Source organism: Leucoraja erinacea, chromosome 20, assembly GCF_028641065.1.
Source record: "Leucoraja erinacea ecotype New England chromosome 20, Leri_hhj_1, whole genome shotgun sequence".
Lineage (NCBI taxonomy): Eukaryota > Metazoa > Chordata > Chondrichthyes > Rajiformes > Rajidae > Leucoraja > Leucoraja erinaceus.
Window position 1 is genome coordinate 26,333,347 of NC_073396.1, and position 21,081 is coordinate 26,354,427.

The window sequence follows — 21,081 nt, forward strand, 5'->3', positions numbered from 1 at the left end:
TACATAGTCCCCCCCATTTCGGGGCACCATAATGTTTGGGACACAGCAATGTCATGTAAATGAAAGTGGTCATGTTTAGTGTTTTGTTGCATATCCTTTACATGCATTGACTACTTAAAGTCTGTGATTCATGGATATCACCAGTTGATGGCTTTCTTCTCTGGTGATGCTCTGCCAGGCCTGTATTGCAACCATCTTTAGCTTATGCTTGTTTTAGAGGCATTTGTTTGAACTTGAGCAGATAGGATGTGTCTATACACTTCAGAATTCATTATGCTACTACCATCAGCAGTTGTATCATCAATGAAGATAAGTGACCCAGTACCTTCAGCAGCCATACATGCCCAGGCCATAACACCCCCACCACCGTGTTTCACAGTTGAGGTGGTAGGCTTTGGATCATGGGCAGTTCCTTCTCTCCTCCATACTTTGCTCTTGCCATCACTCTGATGTAAGTTAATTTTCGTCTCATCTGTCCACAAGATCTTTTTTCCAGAACTGTGGTTCCTCTTTTAAGTACTTTTGACAAATTTTTACCTGGCCATCCTATTTTTGCAGCTAATCAGTGGTTTGCATCTTGCAGTGTAGCCTCTGTATTTCTGTTCATGAAGTCTTCAGCGAACAGTGGCCATTGACAAATCCACACCTGACTCCTGAAGAGTGTTTCTGATTTGTCGGACAGGTGTTTGGATATTTTCCTTCATTATAGAGAGAATACTTCTGTCATCAACTGTGGAGGTCTTCCTTGGCCTGCCAGTCCCTTTGCGATTAGCTCTCTTTCTTCTTAATGATGTTCCACATAGTTGATCTTTGTAAGCCTAAGGTTTGGCTGATGTCGCCTAACAGTTTTATTCTTGTTTCTCAGTCTCGTAATGACTTCTTTGACTTTCATTGACACAACTTTGGTCATCATGTTGATAAACAGCAATAAAAGTTTCCAAAGGTGAGTGAAAGACTGGAGGAAAGACGATGTGCTGAGAGCTCTCTTATTAGGAGGCAATTAAACACCTGAGCAATTACATACGCCTGTGAAGCCACATGTCCCAAACATTACAGTGCCCTGAAAAAATATATTTTTTCTTTTACATATCTTAAATTGTGAAGTACAGCGGTAAATAAATAAATGATGGGTCTTTGTCCCAAGCATTATGTAGTTGGTGAGAAGATTGTACAGAGTATGTACATTCTCCCTGTGACCTGCGTGGGTTTTCTCCGGGATCTCCAGTTTTCTCTCCCACTCCAAAGACATACAGGTTTGTAGTTTAATTGGCTATGGTAAAATAGTAATTTGTCCCTGGTGTGTGTAGCATAATGTTAGTATGCAGGAATCGCTGGTCGACGGGCACTTGGTTGGGCCGAAGGACCTGTTTCCACACTGTATCTCCAAACTAAACTAAAAAAAATGTTTGTAACATTGTATGTTTATTTTCAGGAGTTATACGGGTTCCTCGCTTAAATAAAAGTGGCCATTCAGCTCCTGAAGGAACACCTGAAGTGTCTGTGCTTCACTCAGAGCTGGAACAGGATACAGCTGCTAAGAACACCGTGGAGAACAAGTGTTCCCTGCTGGAATATGCAACGTATGTATGATTCTAATACATGTAGTCAAGTAAAAAAAATTATATTGTTTTAATAACCATTAAAGAGTAAGTAACTCTTGTCCTTATTTGAATAATTGTTATTCAATAATTCACAAGCTAAATAATTGTATTATTCAATTTGCTTGCTGATCCTTATCCTTAACTGCATGTGCAGTTCCTTGTTTCTACTGCTCTTTCCATCTGTATCCCTGGAAAACCAGGTCACTAAACCAGGCAGTTTAAACTAGGGTAGAGTTGCTGCTTTCCAGCACGAAACACCCAGGTTTAAACCTGATTACAGGTGCAGTCTGTAAGGAGTTTTGTATGTTTTCTCATGGGTTTTCCCTAGGTGCTTGCTCCGGTTTCCTCCAACTTCCAAAGTCATGCCAGTTTGCAGGTTAATTGGCTTCAGTAAAAAAAAATGTAAATTGTCCCTTATGCGTGTAGAATGGGGCTAGTGTTCAGGGCTCGCTGGTCTCATGGACTCGATGGGCCAAATGTTCTGTTTCAGCACTATATCGCTAAATTAAACTAAATCTCATAACTATTTAGCTTGTTATGTTCTCTTTGCCCTGCACTAAACTCCATGTCTTGTATGTTCTAGTTTCCTGCTCCCTGTTACTCAAACATGTTCATAAGTGATTGGGACAGAATTAGGCCATTCAGCATGTTGACTCTACTCCGCCATTCAATCATGGCTGATCTATCTTTCCTCCTCAGCCCCATTCTCCTGCCTTCTCCCCATAACACTTGTCACCCGCACTAATCAAGAATCTGTCAATCTCTACCTTGAAACTACTTATACTCCCCTCGTCCACCTTCCCCTCCCCAGCTCCCTGTCTTCTTGCTTCCTACATTCTCTCTTTTTGTACTCCCGCCCAACCTACTCCGCACTCTCCATTCATTTTGTTGAAGGTAATGTTTCTCAGAATTATTGACCAATGCCTCCTTTAGTGATTACTGCCCTCAATTCCTGTAGGGGTAGTCGGAAGTTGATGGAAGATGGGAAACTTCCGGGTGATGGTCTTGGAGCAGCAGGGCTTGATTCGAGTTTCTTTGGCCATCTAAAAAGAAACTGGATCTGGACCAGTTATATTTTGAGCAATGCTAAAAAGGTAAACTTGGTAAATGTAAACAGAAGTAAACAGTCTATAGCTGATATAGTTTTAAAGAACGTGCTGACCTTAACCATTGGCGCAGCGGTAGAGTTGCTGCCTTACAGCGGCTGAGACACTGGTTCGATCCTGACTGTGGGTGCTGTCTGTAAGGGGTTTATACGTTCTTCTGTGACCACCTGAATTTTCTCCGAATGCTCCGGATTGCTCCCACACTCCAAAGACTTACCAGTTTGTAAATTAATTGGTTTTTGTAAATTGCAAATTGTCCCTAGTGTGTAGGATAGTGCAAATGTGTGGGTGATCGCTGGTCGGCGTAGGCTGAAGGGCCTGTTTCCATGCTGTAAGTCTAAAGCTACAGCAGGACACTGGCCGGCTTATTTGTAATCATGCATTGTCTTTTCGCTGACAGGATAGCACGCCACAAAAAGGCTTTTCACTGTTCCTCACTGCACATGGTTATAAACTAAACCAAACCTCCTTGACAGATCTCTTGATCAATTGATATTATTGCTTTTTACTGTATTAAATGTCTTCCATAAATGTCATTTGTTGCACTTTGAGTATAAAAAAAAATGGAAGATGTGATTGAAAAGGGGAATAGAATACTGAGGAGATTAGGATGGAGATGTCCAAGATCATAGTTGGTTTGGGTAAAGTCGCAGAGAGAAATATAGAATGGTTCAAGAACCAGGGACACAGATACAAAGTGGCATAAAGGTACAAGATGGATGTGAAAGGAAAAATGCTTTATACAGAGTGGTGCTGATCTGAATTTGTGCAGTGTGAAAAAATATATAAAATTCACCTCAATCAAGAAACTATTCATGACTACAGTAGACCACTATGGGGACGTGTCTGAAAGTACAACCAATTCATTAAGTTTAAAAAAAAAAATTAGAACTGCAGATACTGAAAATCCGAAATAAAAATTAAAAATACTTGTAAGCACATGACTGGCAGCTTCTGATTATGTTTTTAATTCCAAGATCCTTTGTCAGATATTCTGTCAAAGGATCTTTCACCTGAAACATGAACTCACTTGTTTTTCCCACAGATACTATGCCTTGTCCGAGTCTCTCAGCATTTCTGTCTTTATTTCAGATTTATTAAGTAAGTTACATCCAGTAGAAAGAATCAGTACACAATGATGGGCATAAATCCTTGAAACCTCAGGGGCTCACTCGGTGGATTCTCTTCCTTCAGGTTGTTCTGTCTCTCTGTATCTCTCTAACTCTTTAGACAGCCTTCCACTTTAATCTTGCCTGCCCACTTGCAATTCCTGGAACTATTTCACTCCTACTTCTATCAAAAGTCTATTTTATGTTTAATTTATTGCTTGCCAGCTCTTCTACAGATTGAGCATTATTTATTAGCCCTGTTTAATTTTCTTGCATACGAGCAATTTCCTGAACTGGAATTTTATATTCATTCGGTTGATTGAAAGATACAGCATGGAAACAGGCCGTTCAGCCCAACCAAGTCCACGCTGACCATTGATCACCCGTTCACGCTTGTTCCATATCATCCCACTTTCACATCCACTCCTTACACACTAGGGGCAATTTACAGAAACCAATTAACCTGCAAACTTTGGGACGGGATTATTTGTCACAGAAGCGTCTAGAATTCCTTTGAAGGGCCTTAGTATTAAGACTAACTGTTTCCCTTTCTGCAGATGCTATTTGACGCTGAATTTTTCAGTATTTTCTGTTTTTACTTCCTTTCTTCTATCTATAAATGAGTCTACTCACTGATTGTGCGTGATAGATTTAATGTCCCAGCCTATCTGATTCCGTAACCCTGGCTTTCATATCTGCAAATTGTAAACATAATCATGTTTCAGGACATTCTTTGCAGTCACAATTGTTTTTTTACTTAACTGTTAATTCCGTTTTGCTTCTTGAGCTTACTCTACTTTAAAACGGTTAACACCTGCTCGATTTGGTTTAACACCTTCCACCTTCCTATTGAAGCAACAATATTAAAAACGGAGAAATATCAGGAACACTTTAAAGTATACATTTATTTTTTTATTTTATTTTTGATTATTATGTATTGTTTTATCAACCATGTTTGGTTATATTTTATATTTTATTGCATTATATGGGCTGTTAAGCTGTAATAAGTAAAAATGTATATGTTCTATTGTCGGTACATATGACAATTATACACTCTTGATACTTAAATATTTGATTATTCCTGTAAGCTACACTGACAGTGTAAGAGGGGCAAGTGGCAGGTGAAGATTTGATCAGGGCACCTAAAAGACATTCAGATAGATACCGAACAAAATTAGTTTGTTGAGCTACAGGAAAATATTGGGGAATGGACTGACTGGCTAGGTTCACACAAAATGCTGAAGTAACCAGCAGGCCAGGCAGCATCTCTGGAGAAAGATAATAGGTGACATTTCGGGTTGGAACCCTTCTTCAAACTGAAAGAAGAGATAGGAGAGGGGGGGGGGGGGGGGAATAAACTCAAAGCGAAAAAAGGCCAGAGCAAATCAGGGCCTGCAACAGATAACCTCAGGAAGGGTGGAGCCCATAATGGCCCATTGTTAGCTGGGGAATAGACTATAGTGGGAACGAGGGATACAAGGATGCGAGCAGAGGAACTGGTAGGATGACGAGGGGAGGGAATTCAGGAGTTACTTGAAATTAGATAAATCAATATTCATACTGCTGGGTTGTAAGTTGCCCAAGCGAAATTCGAGGTGCCCTTCCTCCAATTTGCGAGTGGTTGCACTCTGCTAGTGGATGAGGCCCAGGGCAGAAAGGTCAGTATGGGAATGGAACTGAGAGTTAAAATGTTTGGCAACCGGGAGATCGAGTAGACCAAGGCAGACTGAGCATTGGTGTTCAGCGAAACGATCACAAAGTCTTTGGTTGGTTTCGCAGATATATAGGAGTCAACACCAGGAATACTGGACACATTGGATGAGGTTGGAGAAAGTGCAAGTAAACATCTACTTCACCTGAAAGGACCAGAGATGCCGCTGAGATACTCCTGCATTCTGTGTCAATCTTCGGCATAAACCAGCATTTGCAGTTCCTTCTGCCACATTTTGACTGGATAGGTTAATGGACTTAATTAGATTAGATTAGATTCCTTTATTTGTCATTCAGACCTTTCGGTCTGAACGAAATTTTGTTGCCTGCAGTCATGCATACAATAATAAATAACAAAACACACAATAAACACAATTTAACATCCACCACAGTGAGTTCACCAGGCACCTCCTCACTGATGGAGGCAAAAGTCTTAAAGCCACTGTCTCTTCCCTCCTTATTCTCCCTCTGCGCTGAGGCGATCCAGGCCTCCGATGTTGGTTGCTTGCTTGTCTTTATTGCTTACATGAAGTCATTTTTTAAAATAATTCCAACCAGTTTAAACCAAACTACAATTCACTTTTGCCTTTGTAGACCCTCAACATGTCTGAGAGCAGCACAATGCGATTACAAAGTTTCCTTAACAAGCATTCTCTTCCTCTTGGAGTTGCAGGTAAAATGTTTATCTTTCAAATGAATCTGTGTACAGAATGGTCATGTATGTGTGTCTTTATGGAATGGTCTCCATGTTAACCCGGATTATTATCCTTCATGGAAGGAGAGGTCTTCTGATACAATCAACATTAAATATTGAAGTGAACATGCAAAATTTCATGTAATTCACAACATTTTGGACTGTGTTTACCATTTTATTAATTTATGATAATAAAGTTTAGACATAGATCCATTTAAACCAAACCAAAGTTAACGCAACATTACTCTATTCAAATATCAAACTAAGGCTGACACTGTACATTAGAAACTGATTTGTTGTTTATTTCTTAATCAGACTCAATTAAGGCAAATCTTACTTTATCTCTTTGCATCAGGAGAATTCGATTTAGCCGATCAAAGGCTCACAGAACGATCTTGTTCTCACAAATTTTTACCTCTAACCTATTCTCCCCACATTCTCACCAAACACTCCCTTGAACCCCAGAGTCCACCATTCAACTGCATGTTCAGGGGCAATTTACATTTCCACCATGGAGGGGAAAGGTTCTGACTATTTACTCCATCTGCATCTCATAATTGTGTATACTGCTAACAAGTCTTTCTTTCCTCCCCGCCAACTTTCAGCATTCTAGAGAAAACAATCCAAGTTTATACATTTCTCCTTGTAGCTAATATTCCCTAACCGAGGCAGCATTTTGATAAACCTCCGCTGTCCACTCTCCAAAACCTCCACATCCTTCCGGCAATGGGGCGATCAGAACTGCACCCAATACTCTAAATTCAGTCTAACCAAAGTTTTACCGAACTGCATCATGAAAAGACTTGATATTATCATAATTTCTTACTGTTTTTCTTTGGTTACTTTACACTATTATGGAAGTTTTAACCAAAGCTTTTGAGCTTTAGTTTATAGATACAGCGCGGAAACAGGCCTTTTGGCCCAACAAGTTCGTGCCAACCAGGGATCCCCTCACACTAGGGACAATTTACAATTTTACCAAATCATTTAACCTACAAACATGTATGTCTTTGGAGGCAATAGAGGCATTTTGTGGTTTGTAATTTTCTTTTCAATTTCTGTTTTTTTTTGATGTGTAGGAAATAAATTCAAGATGTTAGGGATGCTCAGATCTATGCACGGATCTCTTGCCAAGGATAAAGAAGAAATCCGAATTGAAAAAGAAAGCAACGTTGGCAGAAACAAGCGGGTCGCTGGTGGAAAAGGACAGAAAAGAAAACGACTGGAAAAGGAGAGTGGGAAAAAAACAAGAAAAAAGAAAAAGAAAGGTGAGAGTTTCATCACTTTCTATTCCCTATTAAGCTTCTCCCTTTAAAGATGATAGAACAATTATCTCTCCAGAGGAGAGAATGCATTTTTGTTTCATTTATTAGTGGGCGGCACAATGGCGCAGTGGTCGAGTTGCTGCCTTACAGCGCCCAGGGTTTTCCAGAGACCCAGGTTTGATCCTGACCACGGGTGCTGTCTGTACAGAGTTTGTACGTTCTCCCTGTGACCTGTGTGGGCTTTCTCCGAGATCTTCCGTTTCCTCCCACGCTCCAAAGACGTACAGAGGTTTGTAGGTTAATTAACTTTGTATAAATGTAAACTGTCCCTAGTGTGTGTAGGGCAATGTTAATATGCAGGGATTGCTGGTCGGCGCTGACTCGGTGGGCCAAAAGGTCTGTTTCTGCGCTGTATCTCTAAACTAAACTGAACTATTTAGTTTTTAAGGGTCTAGCCTCACTGGGAGATTTTCTTACCCATCCCTAATTGCCTTCAGAATGTGGTGATGGGTTGACAAACCATATTCTGCACTGTGTATCTTCTCCTTAGCTCTATCTATTGTATTCGCCAGTTCCCAGTCTTACTGTCTCCGACTACATTCTCGCTTTGTCCCGCCCCCTCGGCATCCAGTCTGAAGAAGGGTCTTGACCAGAAACATCGCCCATTCCTTCTCTCCACAGATGCTGCCTCATCCGTTGAGTTACTCCAGCATTTCGTGTCTACCTTCGATTTAAACAGCATCTGCAGTTCTTTCTTACACAGAATTTGATTCGCATGGTATTATCTAGTCTGATTGGATAGCATGCAAAACAAAGCTTTTCACTGCATCTCAGTACACGTGGCAGTAATAAACCTAAACCTATTTTAGTTTAGCTTATTATCGTCACGTGTACCAAGCAAGGTACAGTGAAGAGCTTTTGTTTGTGTGCTATCCAGTCAAATAATAGACTATACATGATTACAATCAAGCCGTCCACAGTGCATAGATAAAGTTAGTGCAAGATAAATTCCAATGAAGGATAGTTTAGAGGTGTCCAATGAGGTAGATGGGAGGTCAGGTCTGCACCTTAGTTGATGAGCAGACCGTTCATTTACCTAATTCCAACTGGGAAGAAACTGTCTCTGAATCTGGAGGTATGTGTTTGCAAACTTCTGTACCACTTGCCTGATGGGAGAGGAGAGAAGATGGAGTGACCGGATGAGACTGAGCCTTCATTATATTGGCGGCCTTGCCAAGGCAGCGTGAAGTGTCGAAGTGGTCATTGGAAGAGAGTTTGGTTTGCATGTTGATCTGGCCTGCATCCACAACTCTCTGTCCCTACCTCTACCATGATACCCCTACCACGCATTCAGGGGAGAATGTACAACCTCTGTATATGCAGCACCCATAGTCAGAATTGTACCCGGGTCTCTGGCGCTGTAAGGCAGCAACTTTGCCGCTGCGCCACCGTGCCGCCCACTTAATAAAGTCTTTCCCAATTGTAATAATATTTCTTCACTGATATCTGCAGAGGAAGCACCAGCACAGGGGAATGTTAAGAGACGCTTCACAGACGATGCTGATAGGAGTGCACTGCGTCGTATGACCAAACTTCGTGTAACATGGACTGCCCAGGAAGACAGTCTTCTTATGCTCTGCCGAGTAGCCAGCCACGTTCTTAACAAAAAGGTAAGGGATTATGTGTATATTTTCATTCTAAAGTTGTAACGCCGATAAATGTGTATGATTCAGTAATTGACAGTCCAAATTAGCAGTATAAAGTTTTCAACGGAAAACCTATTAAATGTCTTTTTGCATGACTTTGAAAATACAATCTGTTTTTACTTTTAGGTGAAAGGACCTTTTGTCCCTTGGCAAACGGTCAGAGATGTCTTGCATGATTATTTTGAAGAGGCTTTGGATAAAACGTCTCTTGCTGTGGGCCGTCGATCACGTTATATCCTCAAGAATCCCCAGACGATGCTTAATTACAGGTGAGGCCACTGCATACTGGCAAATTACAGCCACAAGAAGAGCTGGAGCATAGCGGAGCATAATCAGTACTCCAGAACTTTGTGTCTATCTTCGACCACAATACAGTGTTGATAACACAGGTCCGGTGGTGTGAGCAAGTGAAATATTTTGAATTGTTAAGACAAAATGTTTGCTTTGCACCTAGCTTAACCATTTGGACATTATGTAGCAATATCTTTAATTGAAATAAATGCTAAGACTTTGAAATTTTGATTTTGCCATCGAGTTTTGTGGGTCTTTCACATCAGAGTTGACGGGTAATTTATTACCCGCCTGATGAATACACATTTACATCTGTGCAACTTGGGACTTTCTCAGTCTCTCACTTGAGATGTCTGTCATTGCACTTCAGACTTCCCGGACAGCCTTCTACCCTTGCTAGACCCTTTTAACCCATCCTTTTGCTCCGGAGATGCTGCCTGACCTGTTACTCCAGCACTTTGTGTCGATCTTCGGTATAAACCAGCATCTGCAATTCCTTACTACGCACTATAAGCATTTTTTGTTACGGTGAATTCCAGTGGTGAAATCATGCTGTCTTCGTGGGCAGAAGCTACTTAGCTAGCTTGCTGGTGTAAATCCAAGAAAGAAAACCGAGAAAAATACTATGTATTGACGAGCCAGGATCAGCCACCTTCTTTCCAATTTATCATAAGATTATAAGTGATAGGAATAGAATTAGGCCATACAGCCCATCGAATCTACTCCGCCATTCAATCATGGCTGATCTATCTCTCCCTCCTAACCCCATTCTCCTGCCTTCTCCCCATATCCCCTGACTCCCATACTAATCAAGAATCTATCTCCGCCTTAAATATATCTACATCAATTGATGATTCCCTGATGTAGGGGTGTAATTAATTATCTTTTGAAGGATTTGTTAAATGTTAAATCTGATTAATATACCTGTAAGGCAATATAAAAGGCTGTGTTGATATGCAAAGACCAATGGGAACAGGCTTGTAGGCTGCATAAACGACAGCACTAAATGGACTGGTTTTCCACAGTGAAGGTAATGATCTTTAACATTCTAACAGCTGCTATGCCTGGGTCAACTGAATGTGATTTATTTACTTTACCAATTAATCTAATACCTACTGGTGATTCTGCCTCTTAAAAAATGAAATATTTCCTTTTTTTAAAATTTTGGCAGAATTTGTCTTGCTGAAGTCTATGAAGACCATGCCCTAATAGATGAAGTCATGAATAAAAAGGACAACTACCAAGACAGCAAGGTAATAAAACACTAATATTTGTTTGCAAAGTAAAGCGTTGGGTACTATCTGTTTTGCGACTCAGTGCGTTGATCACAACCATTATTTTTTCAAATACTGTGGCACGGTGGCGCCGCAGTAGAGTTGCTCTCTTGCAGCGCCACAGACCCAGGTTAAATCCTGACTACGGGTGCTCTCTGTACGGAGATTGTACGTTCTCCCCGTGACCGCCTGGGGTCCAGTTTTCTCGCACACTCCAAAAACGTACAGGTTTGTAGGTTCATTTGGCTTCAGTAAAAATTGTAAATTGTCCCTAATGTGTAAGATAGTGCTAGTGTACGGGATTGCTGGTTGGCGCGGACTCAGAGGGTTAAAGGGGCCAGTTTCCACGTTGTATCTCTACACTAAAGTAAACTAAACAATGTCTTAAATCTTCCAGAACTACCCCTTAATCCCTAAAATCTCTGCAATAATCAAATAAATGATATCAGGTGCATCTGCAAATATTTCCAACATATGGTTTACTATTCAGTGATACTGCTAAGCATTTACAGTATTTTCCAGTTTGTTTCATATTTCCATCAGGAATATTTTGTCACTGTTTAATGCCCAATGTTTAGCTTAACCATAGCAGTGATTGACTATCACTGACTTGATTATTCTGATATTATTTGCCACAATGTTGACCAAAGAAGACTTTGGGGCAATAGAGCTGCATATTTGTTTCTGGTAGCAGATCCCAGATCTGGAATGACCAACGCACGGATTTCATGCTGACTGGGGATGTTGAACTTAGAAGTGTTCCTGTTAAAGTCTGAAATAAAATACAGAAACATGCTGTATACATTCATCAGGTTAGGCAGCATCTGTGTAAAGAGAACGAGAATGCTCCATGTCATTGTCCCTAAGAAATGGTGGGCCTCTCCAACTGTCTGCAACTGAATAATAACTTGTTTTCTCTCTGAGCAAAACAACAAAACTACTGGAAGAACTCAGCAGGTCAGGCAGCATCCATGAAGGGAGGTCGACAGGAAACATTTCAGGTTGGGATCCTTTTTCTGAATGATGGAGTAGTGGGGAGATAGCTGAAGGGAAAGCTGTGGGGCCAGAGGTGGCAAGTAATAGATGGATTGAGACTATGGAGCAGTTGATCGGCAGATGTGGTAGGAAAAGCAAAGAGTCACGGAGAATGCCTTCTCCCTTTCCCTGTTCTGACAGAATCTTTGACCTTCAACCTGAACTGTTTCTTTTTGCACAGATGCTGCCTGCCTGCTGAATGTTGTTAACATTTTCTGCTTTTTATGCCATTTGCCATGAGATGTCATGCCTCAAAAGATTGTTTTATATTGTACAGGTTTGTACAGAAGAGTTCAAGGAATTTGTCAGAAAACTGAGAGAAAAATTCAGATCCACGATAGGATCTGGAAACATTGATATTCCCGATACACTGCAGGAATTGTTTGTCAGGTGCGATGCTCTTCAAAGGTTTTTGTCTGAAATTATGATGTACTAGTATTTTAGTTTAATAATCCAGCACTGTCTATGTTATGTTCCTTGCACAACTGCAAGCACCACATTTATAAAGTTTTGAGAGATTGTGAATGAGTGCCTTGGTTTTAAATGTAAACTAGACCAAGTGTGGACCCGTTGGGTCCGTACCCCCAGGTAATATTCCACCACTCAGATTCAGATTCAGATTCAACTTTAATTGTCATTGTCAGTGTACAGTACAGAGACAACGAAATGCATTTAGCATCTCCCTGGAAGAGCGACATAGCATATGATTTGAATAAATATTTACATTAGCATATATACAGACATAGGGTTTTTCCTGTGGGAGGAGTGTCGGGGGGGGGTGATTGGCAGTCACCGAGGTACGTTGTTGAGTAGAGTTACAGTCGCCGGGAAGAAGCTGTTCCTGGGCCTGCTCGTCCGGCAACGGAGAGACCTGTAGCGTCTCCTGGATGGTAGGAGGGTAAACAGCCCATGGTTGGGGTGAGAGCAGTCCTTGGCGATGCTGAGCGCCCTCCGCAGACAACGCTTGTAGCCCCCAACTGCGCAGGCGCGGCTGACGGGTTCCCGTTGTGATGCAAGTCACGGCAACCCTCCCCCAACTGTGCAGACGCGGCCGGCATGTGGGGGTGCAACTGCGGCGTTTTTTAAAGTTCAAAATGGCCATAGCCTGTAAAATATAAGATCAATGTGAACGCATCTCACTATCCCTAATCAGCCCCCTATTCCCCTCTTCCATTATCCTCCCTCTCCCCACCCTCCGCCAACCCTCCTCCGCTTCTTCCCCTCCCTCCCCTCCTCCCTCTTCCCCTCCCCTCCTCCATTACCTCGCCATCCCGTCTTCCTACCCTTATCCTCCTCCACTCTCATCCCCCAACACTCCCTTCCCCTCCTCTTCACCCTCCCTCTTCTTACCCCACTCCTCCTCCCCACTCCACTCCAGCCCTCCCTCCATAAGCCCTCTCCCCTCCCTACCCCCCCTCCTCTCCCCCTCTATCCCCCTGCTCCCCCACTCCTCATCTCCCCTGTATCCCACCCCACTCTCCCTCCTCACCTCCCCAGCCTTCCTCTCCCTATCCCCTCCTCCCTACATCTCCCACTCCCCCCTCCTCTCCCCCTATCCCCCTCCTCCCCCACTCTCCATTCTCACTTTCCCCACCCTCTCCCTTACTACCACCCCTCCTCTCCCTCTATCCCTCTGCTCTCCCACTCCTCACCATCCCCTTACCCCACCCCCCACAACGAAAATGGCGATGTTTTTTTTAAAACTCACCACCCGCAATGAAAAACACATTTTTTTTTAAACTGAGATTTTTTTTTAGAACTAAAAAAATTCATGATTTTTTAATGTAAATGAAATTCGGGATCCCATTGTGATGTAATTGTTGCGTTGAACGCGGCTGACAGGCAGGGCAAGTGGTGGGGGGGTAGGAGAGCAATCAGGACTTTTGTATTCATCCGTCAAATATATACCATTCTTCATTTAAATGTTATGATTTTGAACAGATTTAAAATACTGGTCGTCGGGGAAGAAGGGAGTGAAGTCCAAAAGCAAGATGTCATAAAAAGGTAATTTATCTATGATTTTTATCTCAGTTTTCACAGATCAGATTTTGACTTTAAAGTATTGGCTGAAAATCATCATGGGTAATTGAAAGTTGATTTCTCTAATTTCAAGTAATACCTGCATTTGCTCTCCCTCTTCCCCCACCCTAGATGTCCCACTAGTTCCACTGTTTGTATCCTTGTATCCCTTTGTTATCATCTCTTCCCCAACCAATTATGGGCTGTGCCCTTCCATTGTCATCTGTTGCCAGTCCTACTTTTTTCTTACCTCTAGTTCCCTCCCCTCTACGTTCACTCTGAAGAAGGGTCCTGACCCGAAACATCACCAATCCGTTTTCCCCAGAGGTACTGCCTGACCGGCTGTGTTACTCTCGCAATTTGTGTCCATTATTTGGATATTACAAGCTTAGGTGGGTATCTTGGTCAGCATGGACGAATTGGGCCAAAGGGCCTGTTTCATGGTGTGTGACCCTTTGATTCCTGCAATCAATTCACGGGTTTTGTTTCCTGGCGCACACACAGACAGTCAACTTATAAAGTGCAGGGAAAGGAACGGTGAGGGAAGGTGCTTTTGATCTGAAATCCCTCCTCTCTTGCAGCTCAAAAACATTGGAATAAATGTTGATGTCTGCAGATAATATAACACAGTCATAGAACCATAAAGCACCAAAGCAGGCCTTTGTCCTAACTCGCCCATGCCCATCTAAACTAATACCATTTCGGCATTTGAAGCATATCCCTCTTTTTTTCAATCCATGTACCTGTCCAAATGTCTTTTAAATACTGTTATTATACTTGCCTCAACCACTTCCTCCGTCAGCTCGTTCCATATACATTCCACCTTCCATGTGCAAAAAGTTATCCCTCAGGTTCCTATGAAATAATACCCCTCTCACCTTAAACTTACGCTTTCTAGTTTTTATTTCCCAAACCCTGGGGGGAAAAAAAGACATGTCATATCTAGCAAACTTTGTCAGCCCTTCCAACCTTTCATTCTGTAACTTTGTAGCTTGTGATTCAAGTGTTTGCTGAATTTCCTATTAAAATGATGATTGTTTCTGCTTCCACCAACTTTTAAGCAGTAGCTTCCAAAGCTACTGGGTGGATATTTTAGAATCATAGTCATACAACATGAAACAGGCCCCTTGGCCCAATTCATTGATGCTGACCAAGATACCTCCTACCTAAACTTGAAATATCCAAAATAGACACAAAGTGTTGGAGTGACTCAACACTTCTGAGTTTTATACCTTAAATCAATGCCCCTTGAGTGTCCAGCAAAGGAAGTATGTCAACCTCTTCCATCTTGTTTAAACCTTTTACATTATGTTGTTAGCCCCCTCTGAAACAACGTCAGCCTATTCAGTCTGAAGAAGGCTCTCAACCCGAAACATCATCTCTCTATGCTATCCAGAGATGCTACCTGACCCGCTGAGTTACTCCAGCACTTTATGTCGAGCTTATCAGTCTATACAGAGCTGTAATCCACCATTCCTGAGGCAATCACTTTGTAAACATTCTCGGCATCTCTCTAACCAGCTCCACAGTCTTCTCCAACAATCATAGATCTCCCCTGTTTTTCCCCCCCATTGATTTCAGCACAATTAAAATCTGAGATCTATGTATAACAAATTATTAATTCACTATTGCCCATTTTATTGTCATACAATATTGAGCCATCATGGTGCAGTGGCAGAGCTGCTGCCTCACAGCGACAGACAAACAGCTGCGAACTCAGGTGCTGTCTGTGCAGAGTTTGCACGTTCTCCCTGTGACTGCGTGGATTTTCTCCGGGTGCTCCTGTTTCCTCCCACACTCCAAAGCCATGTAGGTTTGTAGCATAATTGGCTTTAGTACATAATTGTAATTTGTCCCTAGTGTGTATGATAGTGTTAGTGTACAGGGTGATCGCTAGTAGGCGTGGACTGGGTGGGCCGAAGGGCCTGTTTCCGTGCCGAATCTTTAAAGTCTATCATGGTCATGCAGCCCATCAGGCCTGCCCAGTTTTCCACTAAGGTCATGGTGAATCTTAACCTCATCTTTACTTTTTCTGTACCATCCCATTACCGGTGATTTCTCTGAAAGACCAAAAATCTCATCTCAGCTTTAAATATGTTCAGTTCTCCATAAGACTTTTGTGCAAATTCCATGGATTCACGATTCTCTGAAAGAAGAAATTCCAACTAATTTCTGTATTCAACAGGTGATCCCTGTTCATAGAAACATAGAAACATAGAAATTAGGTGCAGGAGTAGGCCATTCGGCCCTTCGAGCCTGCACCGCCATTCAATATGATCATGGCTGATCATCCAACTCAGTATCCCGTACCTGCCTTCTCTCCATACCCTCTGATCCCCTTGGCCACAAGGGCCACATCTAACTCCCTCTTAAATATAGCCAATGAACTGGCCTCAACTACCCTCTGTGGCAGAGAGTTCCAGAGATTCACCACTCTCTGTGTGAAAAAAAGTTCTCCTCATCTCGGTTTTAAAGGATTTCCCCCTTATCCTCAAGCTGTGACCCCTTGTCCTGGACTTCCCCAACATCGTGAAACAATCTTCCTGCATCTAGCCTGTCCAACCCCTTAAGAATTTTGTAAGTTTCTATAAGATCCCCTCTCAATCTCCTAAATTCTAGAGAGTATAAACCAAGTCTATCCAGTCTTTCTTCATAAGACAGTCCTGACATCCCAGGAATCAGTCTGGTGAACCTTCTCTGCACTCCCTCTATGGCAATAATGTCCTTCCTCAGATTTGGAGACCAAAACTGCACGCAATACTCCAGGTGTGGTCTCACCAAGACCCTATACAACTGCAGTAGAACCTCCCTGCTCCTATACTCAAATCCTCTTGCTATGAAAGCCAACATGCCATTCGCTTTCTTTACTGCCTGCTGCACCTGCATGCCTACCTTCAATGACTGGTGTACCATGACACCCAGGTCTCGCTGCATCTCCCCCTTTCCCAATCGGCCACCGTTTAGATAATAATCTGCTTTCCCGTTTTTGCCACCAAAATGGATAACCTCACATTTATCCACATTAAACTGCATCTGCCAAACATTTGCCCACTCACCCAGCCTATCCAAGTCACCTTGCAGTCTCCTAGCATCCTCCTCACACCTAACACTGCCCCCCAGCTTAGTGTCATCTGCAAACTTGGAGATATTGCCTTCAATTCCCTCATCCAGATCATTAATATATATTGTAAATAGCTGGGGTCCCAGTACTGAGCCTTGCGGTACCCCACTAGTCACTGCCTGCCATTGTGAAAAGGACCCGTTTACTCCTACTCTTTGCTTCCTGTTTGCCAGCCGGTTCTCTATCCACATCAATACTGAACCCCCAATGCCATGTGCTTTAAGTTTGCTTTAAGATAATACTAATCTCTTATGTGGAACCTTGTCGAAAGCCTTCTGGAAGTCCAGATACACCACATCCACTGGCTCCCCCCCCTATCCACGCTACTAGTTACATCCTCGAAAAATTCTATAAGATTCGTCAGACATGATTTACCTTTCGTAAATCCATTTTGACTTTGTCCAATAATTTCACCACTTTCCAAATGTGCTGCTATCCCATCTTTCATAACTGACTCTACCAGTTTCCCCACTACCGATGTTAGGCTAACTGGTCTGTAATTCCCCGTTTTCTCTCTCCCTCCCTTCTTAAAAAGTGGGGTTACGTTTGCTACCCGCCAATCCTCTGGAACTACTCCAGAATCTAAAGAGTTTTGAAAGATTATTACTAATGCATCCACTATTTCTGGAGCTACTTCCTTAAGTACTCTGGGATGCAGCCTATCTGGCCCTGGGGATTTATCGGCCTTTAATCCATTCAATTTACCCAACACCACTTCCCGACTAACCTGGATTTCACTCAATTCCTCCACCTCCTTTGACCCGCGGGCCCCTGCTATTTCCGGCAGATCATTTATGTCTTCCTTAGTGAAGACGGAACCAAAGTAGTTATTCAATTGGTCCGCCATATCCTGGTTCCCCATGATCAACTCACCTGTTTCTGACTGCAAGGGACCTACATTTGTTTTAACTAATCTCTTTCTTTTCACATATCTATAAAAACTTTTGCAGTCAGTTTTTATGTTCCCTGCCAGTTTTCTTTCATAATCCATTTTTCCTTTCCTAATTAAGCCCTTCGTCCTCCTCTGCTGGTCTCTGAATTTCTCCCAGTCCTCCGGTATGCTGCTTTTTCTGGCTAGTTTGTACGCATCATCCTTTGCTTTGATACTATCCCTGATTTCCCTTGTTATCCATGGATGCACTGCCTTCCCTGATTTATTCTTTTGCCAAACTGGGATGAACAATTTTTGTAGTTCATCCATGCAGTCTTTAAATGCCTTCCATTGCATATCCACCGTCAACCCTTTTAGAATTAATTGCCAGTCAATCTTGGCCAATTCACGTCTCATACCCTCAAAGTTACCTTTCTTTAAGTTCAAAACCATTGTTTCTGAATTAACAATGTCACTCTCCATCCTAATGAAGAACTCAACCATATTATGGTCACTCTTGCCCAAGGGGCCACGCACAACAAGACTACTAACTAACCCTTCCTCATTACTCAATACCCAGTCTAAAATAGCCAGCTCTCTCGTTGGTTCCTCTACATGTTGGTTTAGATAACTATCCCGCATACACTCCAAGAAATCCTCTTCCTCAGCACCCCTGCCAGTTTGATTCACCCAATCTATATGTAGATTGAAGTCACCCATTATAACTGCTTTGCCTTTGTCGCAAGCATTTCTAATTTCTAAGCATTTCCATTCCCCCAGGCAGGAAACATTTATTTCCCTTTGAGTTGGTCTGAAGTCACGGAGAAAGCTTTTTGCCTTATCTGCGTCTTTTAGAGCTGGCGTAAAAAGACTAATTGAATTTTAAGAGATGCAGTAGCAGGAACATTTGGAGAGTTTAGCGGATACTAATTGATTGGCAAAACCAGCAACCCGTTTCCAGGTCCAACTGATAAATACTTAGTGCGATATCGTGTCTTTCAAAAACCCAAAGTTAACTTATTTTTTTCCTTTTGTAGCATTGACGATATTCATTATTTGGTTCTGCAAAATTTTATTCAGAGCACCCTGGCTCTATCTGATACACAGATGAAATCATGCCAGTCCTTTCAGGTATTTATGTATGTCGAGTTACGAAATCCATTGCAATCCATTAGACTTACGTGTCTTTTTAATGAACCTTTCAATTACAAATCTGCCCGTCTTTTTGGCCAGGCCATGGTTTAAATTAGATTTTAAGTAAGATGTATAAAATCATGAGACGATTAGATCGGATAATGCACAGAATCTCTTGCCCAGAGTCGGGGAATCGAGGACCAGAGGACCAGAGGACATAGGTCATAGATTCAAAGTGAAGGGAAAAAGATTAAATAGGAATCTGAGGGGTTACTTTTTCCCACAAAGGATGATGGGTGTATGGAACAAGCTGCCAGAGGAGGCAGTTAAGGCTGGGACTGTCTCAATGTTTAAGAAACAGTTTGACAGGTACATGGATAGGACAAATATGGAGGGATATGGACCAAGCGCAGGCAGGTGGGACTAGTGTAGCTGGGACATGTTGGCCGGTTTGGACAAGTTGGGACGAACAGCGTGTTTCCCCACTGTATTATTCCATAGACACTATATGAAAAGGAAACAACTCCACCCCCTGCCCTTGTATTGAAATATGGCCTGATTCTGCAGCAGTAATCACAGCAATGTTTACCGTCCTTGATTCCAAGTTTCTCCACCAGTTTCATTTTCCAATAAATCATTTGAACTGTTGTACCTTTCAGTAAAGTATGTGCATAAAATATGTTAAATATCTATTATTTTCTGGTTTAGTTGATTTTTCTAAGGATTTATTAATTGCCATTCTGCAAATGCGCTGAATATATAAAAATAATTATAGCTATTATTGTAGGATTGGCACAGCTGGTAGAGCCGCTGCCTCACAGCACCGGGGACACTGGTTCAATCCTGACCTCGGGTGCTATCTGTGTGGAGTTTGCATGTTCTCCTGAGTGCGTGGGTTTTCTCCTATGTCACGTGCAGATTTGTTGGTTAATTGGCCTCCGTAAATAACCCCTAACCTGCAGGGAGTGGATGAGAAAGTGGGATAACGTAGAACTAGCATGAATGGTGATCGATGGTCGGCATGAACTCAGTGGGCTGAAGGGCCTGTTTCCAAGCTTATATCATTCAATCAGTCCATTTTTTCACAGAAATATTTCGAGGAATAGCTCATTTTAAATGTACATATGATGTTTAGTATTTCAACTTAAATTATACATGCATTTGGTGTAATTTTTAAACAGTTACCTAAAACATTTACTGTGTATTTGCCAGCTGGCCCATTGCGCAAATACTTTGATGTGATTAGCTGTTCATAAGGATCATAAAGCCGAATAAATCTGTAACAATCACCCTTCACTATTACATTCAAGGCACTGATTCTGTTGTAAGTAACTTTTAAATCTGTTTTAGTCAGGAGTGTGAGATTTCTTGTAAAATATGGATTATTTCCCCAGACATTCCATCTTTATAAGCAATACAAGGATGACATCCTCGTGAAAGTGTTCCTCGAGTTCCAACAGCGGAGTTTGGTAAACCGTCGCAGAGTCAGTAAAGCATTGGGGCCAAAGAAGAGCAGAGCGTTACCCTTTGCATCAATGTCCTATCAGCTGTCACAGACTTACTACAGGTATGTGGTGGGACTTTTTCAGATGTGAACATTATAGCTGCAAAAATCATTCGGTTCGAGTTTAGTTTAATGATTTACAGCGTGGAAATAAGCCCATCAGCCCACCGAGTCCATGCCGACCAGCGATTCCTGCACACTGACACTATCCTAAACACACTAAGCACAATTTACAATTTTACCAAGCCAGTTGATCTACAAACCTGTACGTCTCTGGAAACCGGAGATCCCGGAGAAAACCCACGCAGGTCACAGGGAGTACATACAAATATACAACCTCCGTCAGACAGCAGCCGTAGTCAGGATCGAACCTGGGTCTCTGGCGTTGTAAGGCAATAACTATACAGCTGTGCTGCCGTGCCACCCAAGCTGGTGTAAATATGCACAATGCTGATTCTGCATTTGGCACCTATTCACTAAGCAGCTTGTGGCAATTAGATTTGTCATAAAGGCCTAAAGATCTTGTCATGAAGGCATACAACACAGAAACAACTGTTCTGCTCGCCAAATCCATGCAAGCGATCAAGTACCCATTTGCACTATTTTCAGATTAGGAAAAAGGGGAGGTGCAATGAGACCTG

At 42.2% G+C, this 21,081-nt stretch overlaps 1 protein-coding gene across 3 annotated transcripts in view; it reads left to right on the forward strand.

The window, feature by feature from the left end:
• LOC129706997 (general transcription factor 3C polypeptide 1-like) overlaps positions 1-21,081 on the forward strand; it is a 61,862-nt gene that overhangs the window by 28,130 nt on the left and 12,651 nt on the right. For all 3 annotated transcript variants that reach the window (XM_055651705.1, XM_055651707.1, XM_055651706.1), the window contains exons 20-30: positions 1,433-1,580; positions 2,560-2,695; positions 6,121-6,199; positions 7,300-7,488; positions 8,998-9,155; positions 9,318-9,460; positions 10,654-10,735; positions 12,069-12,181; positions 13,733-13,795; positions 18,840-18,933; positions 20,331-20,503. In XM_055651705.1, coding sequence (XP_055507680.1) covers positions 1,433-1,580; positions 2,560-2,695; positions 6,121-6,199; positions 7,300-7,488; positions 8,998-9,155; positions 9,318-9,460; positions 10,654-10,735; positions 12,069-12,181; positions 13,733-13,795; positions 18,840-18,933; positions 20,331-20,503 — 1,378 coding nt within the window. The remainder of the gene's footprint in view (positions 1-1,432; positions 1,581-2,559; positions 2,696-6,120; positions 6,200-7,299; positions 7,489-8,997; positions 9,156-9,317; positions 9,461-10,653; positions 10,736-12,068; positions 12,182-13,732; positions 13,796-18,839; positions 18,934-20,330; positions 20,504-21,081) is intronic.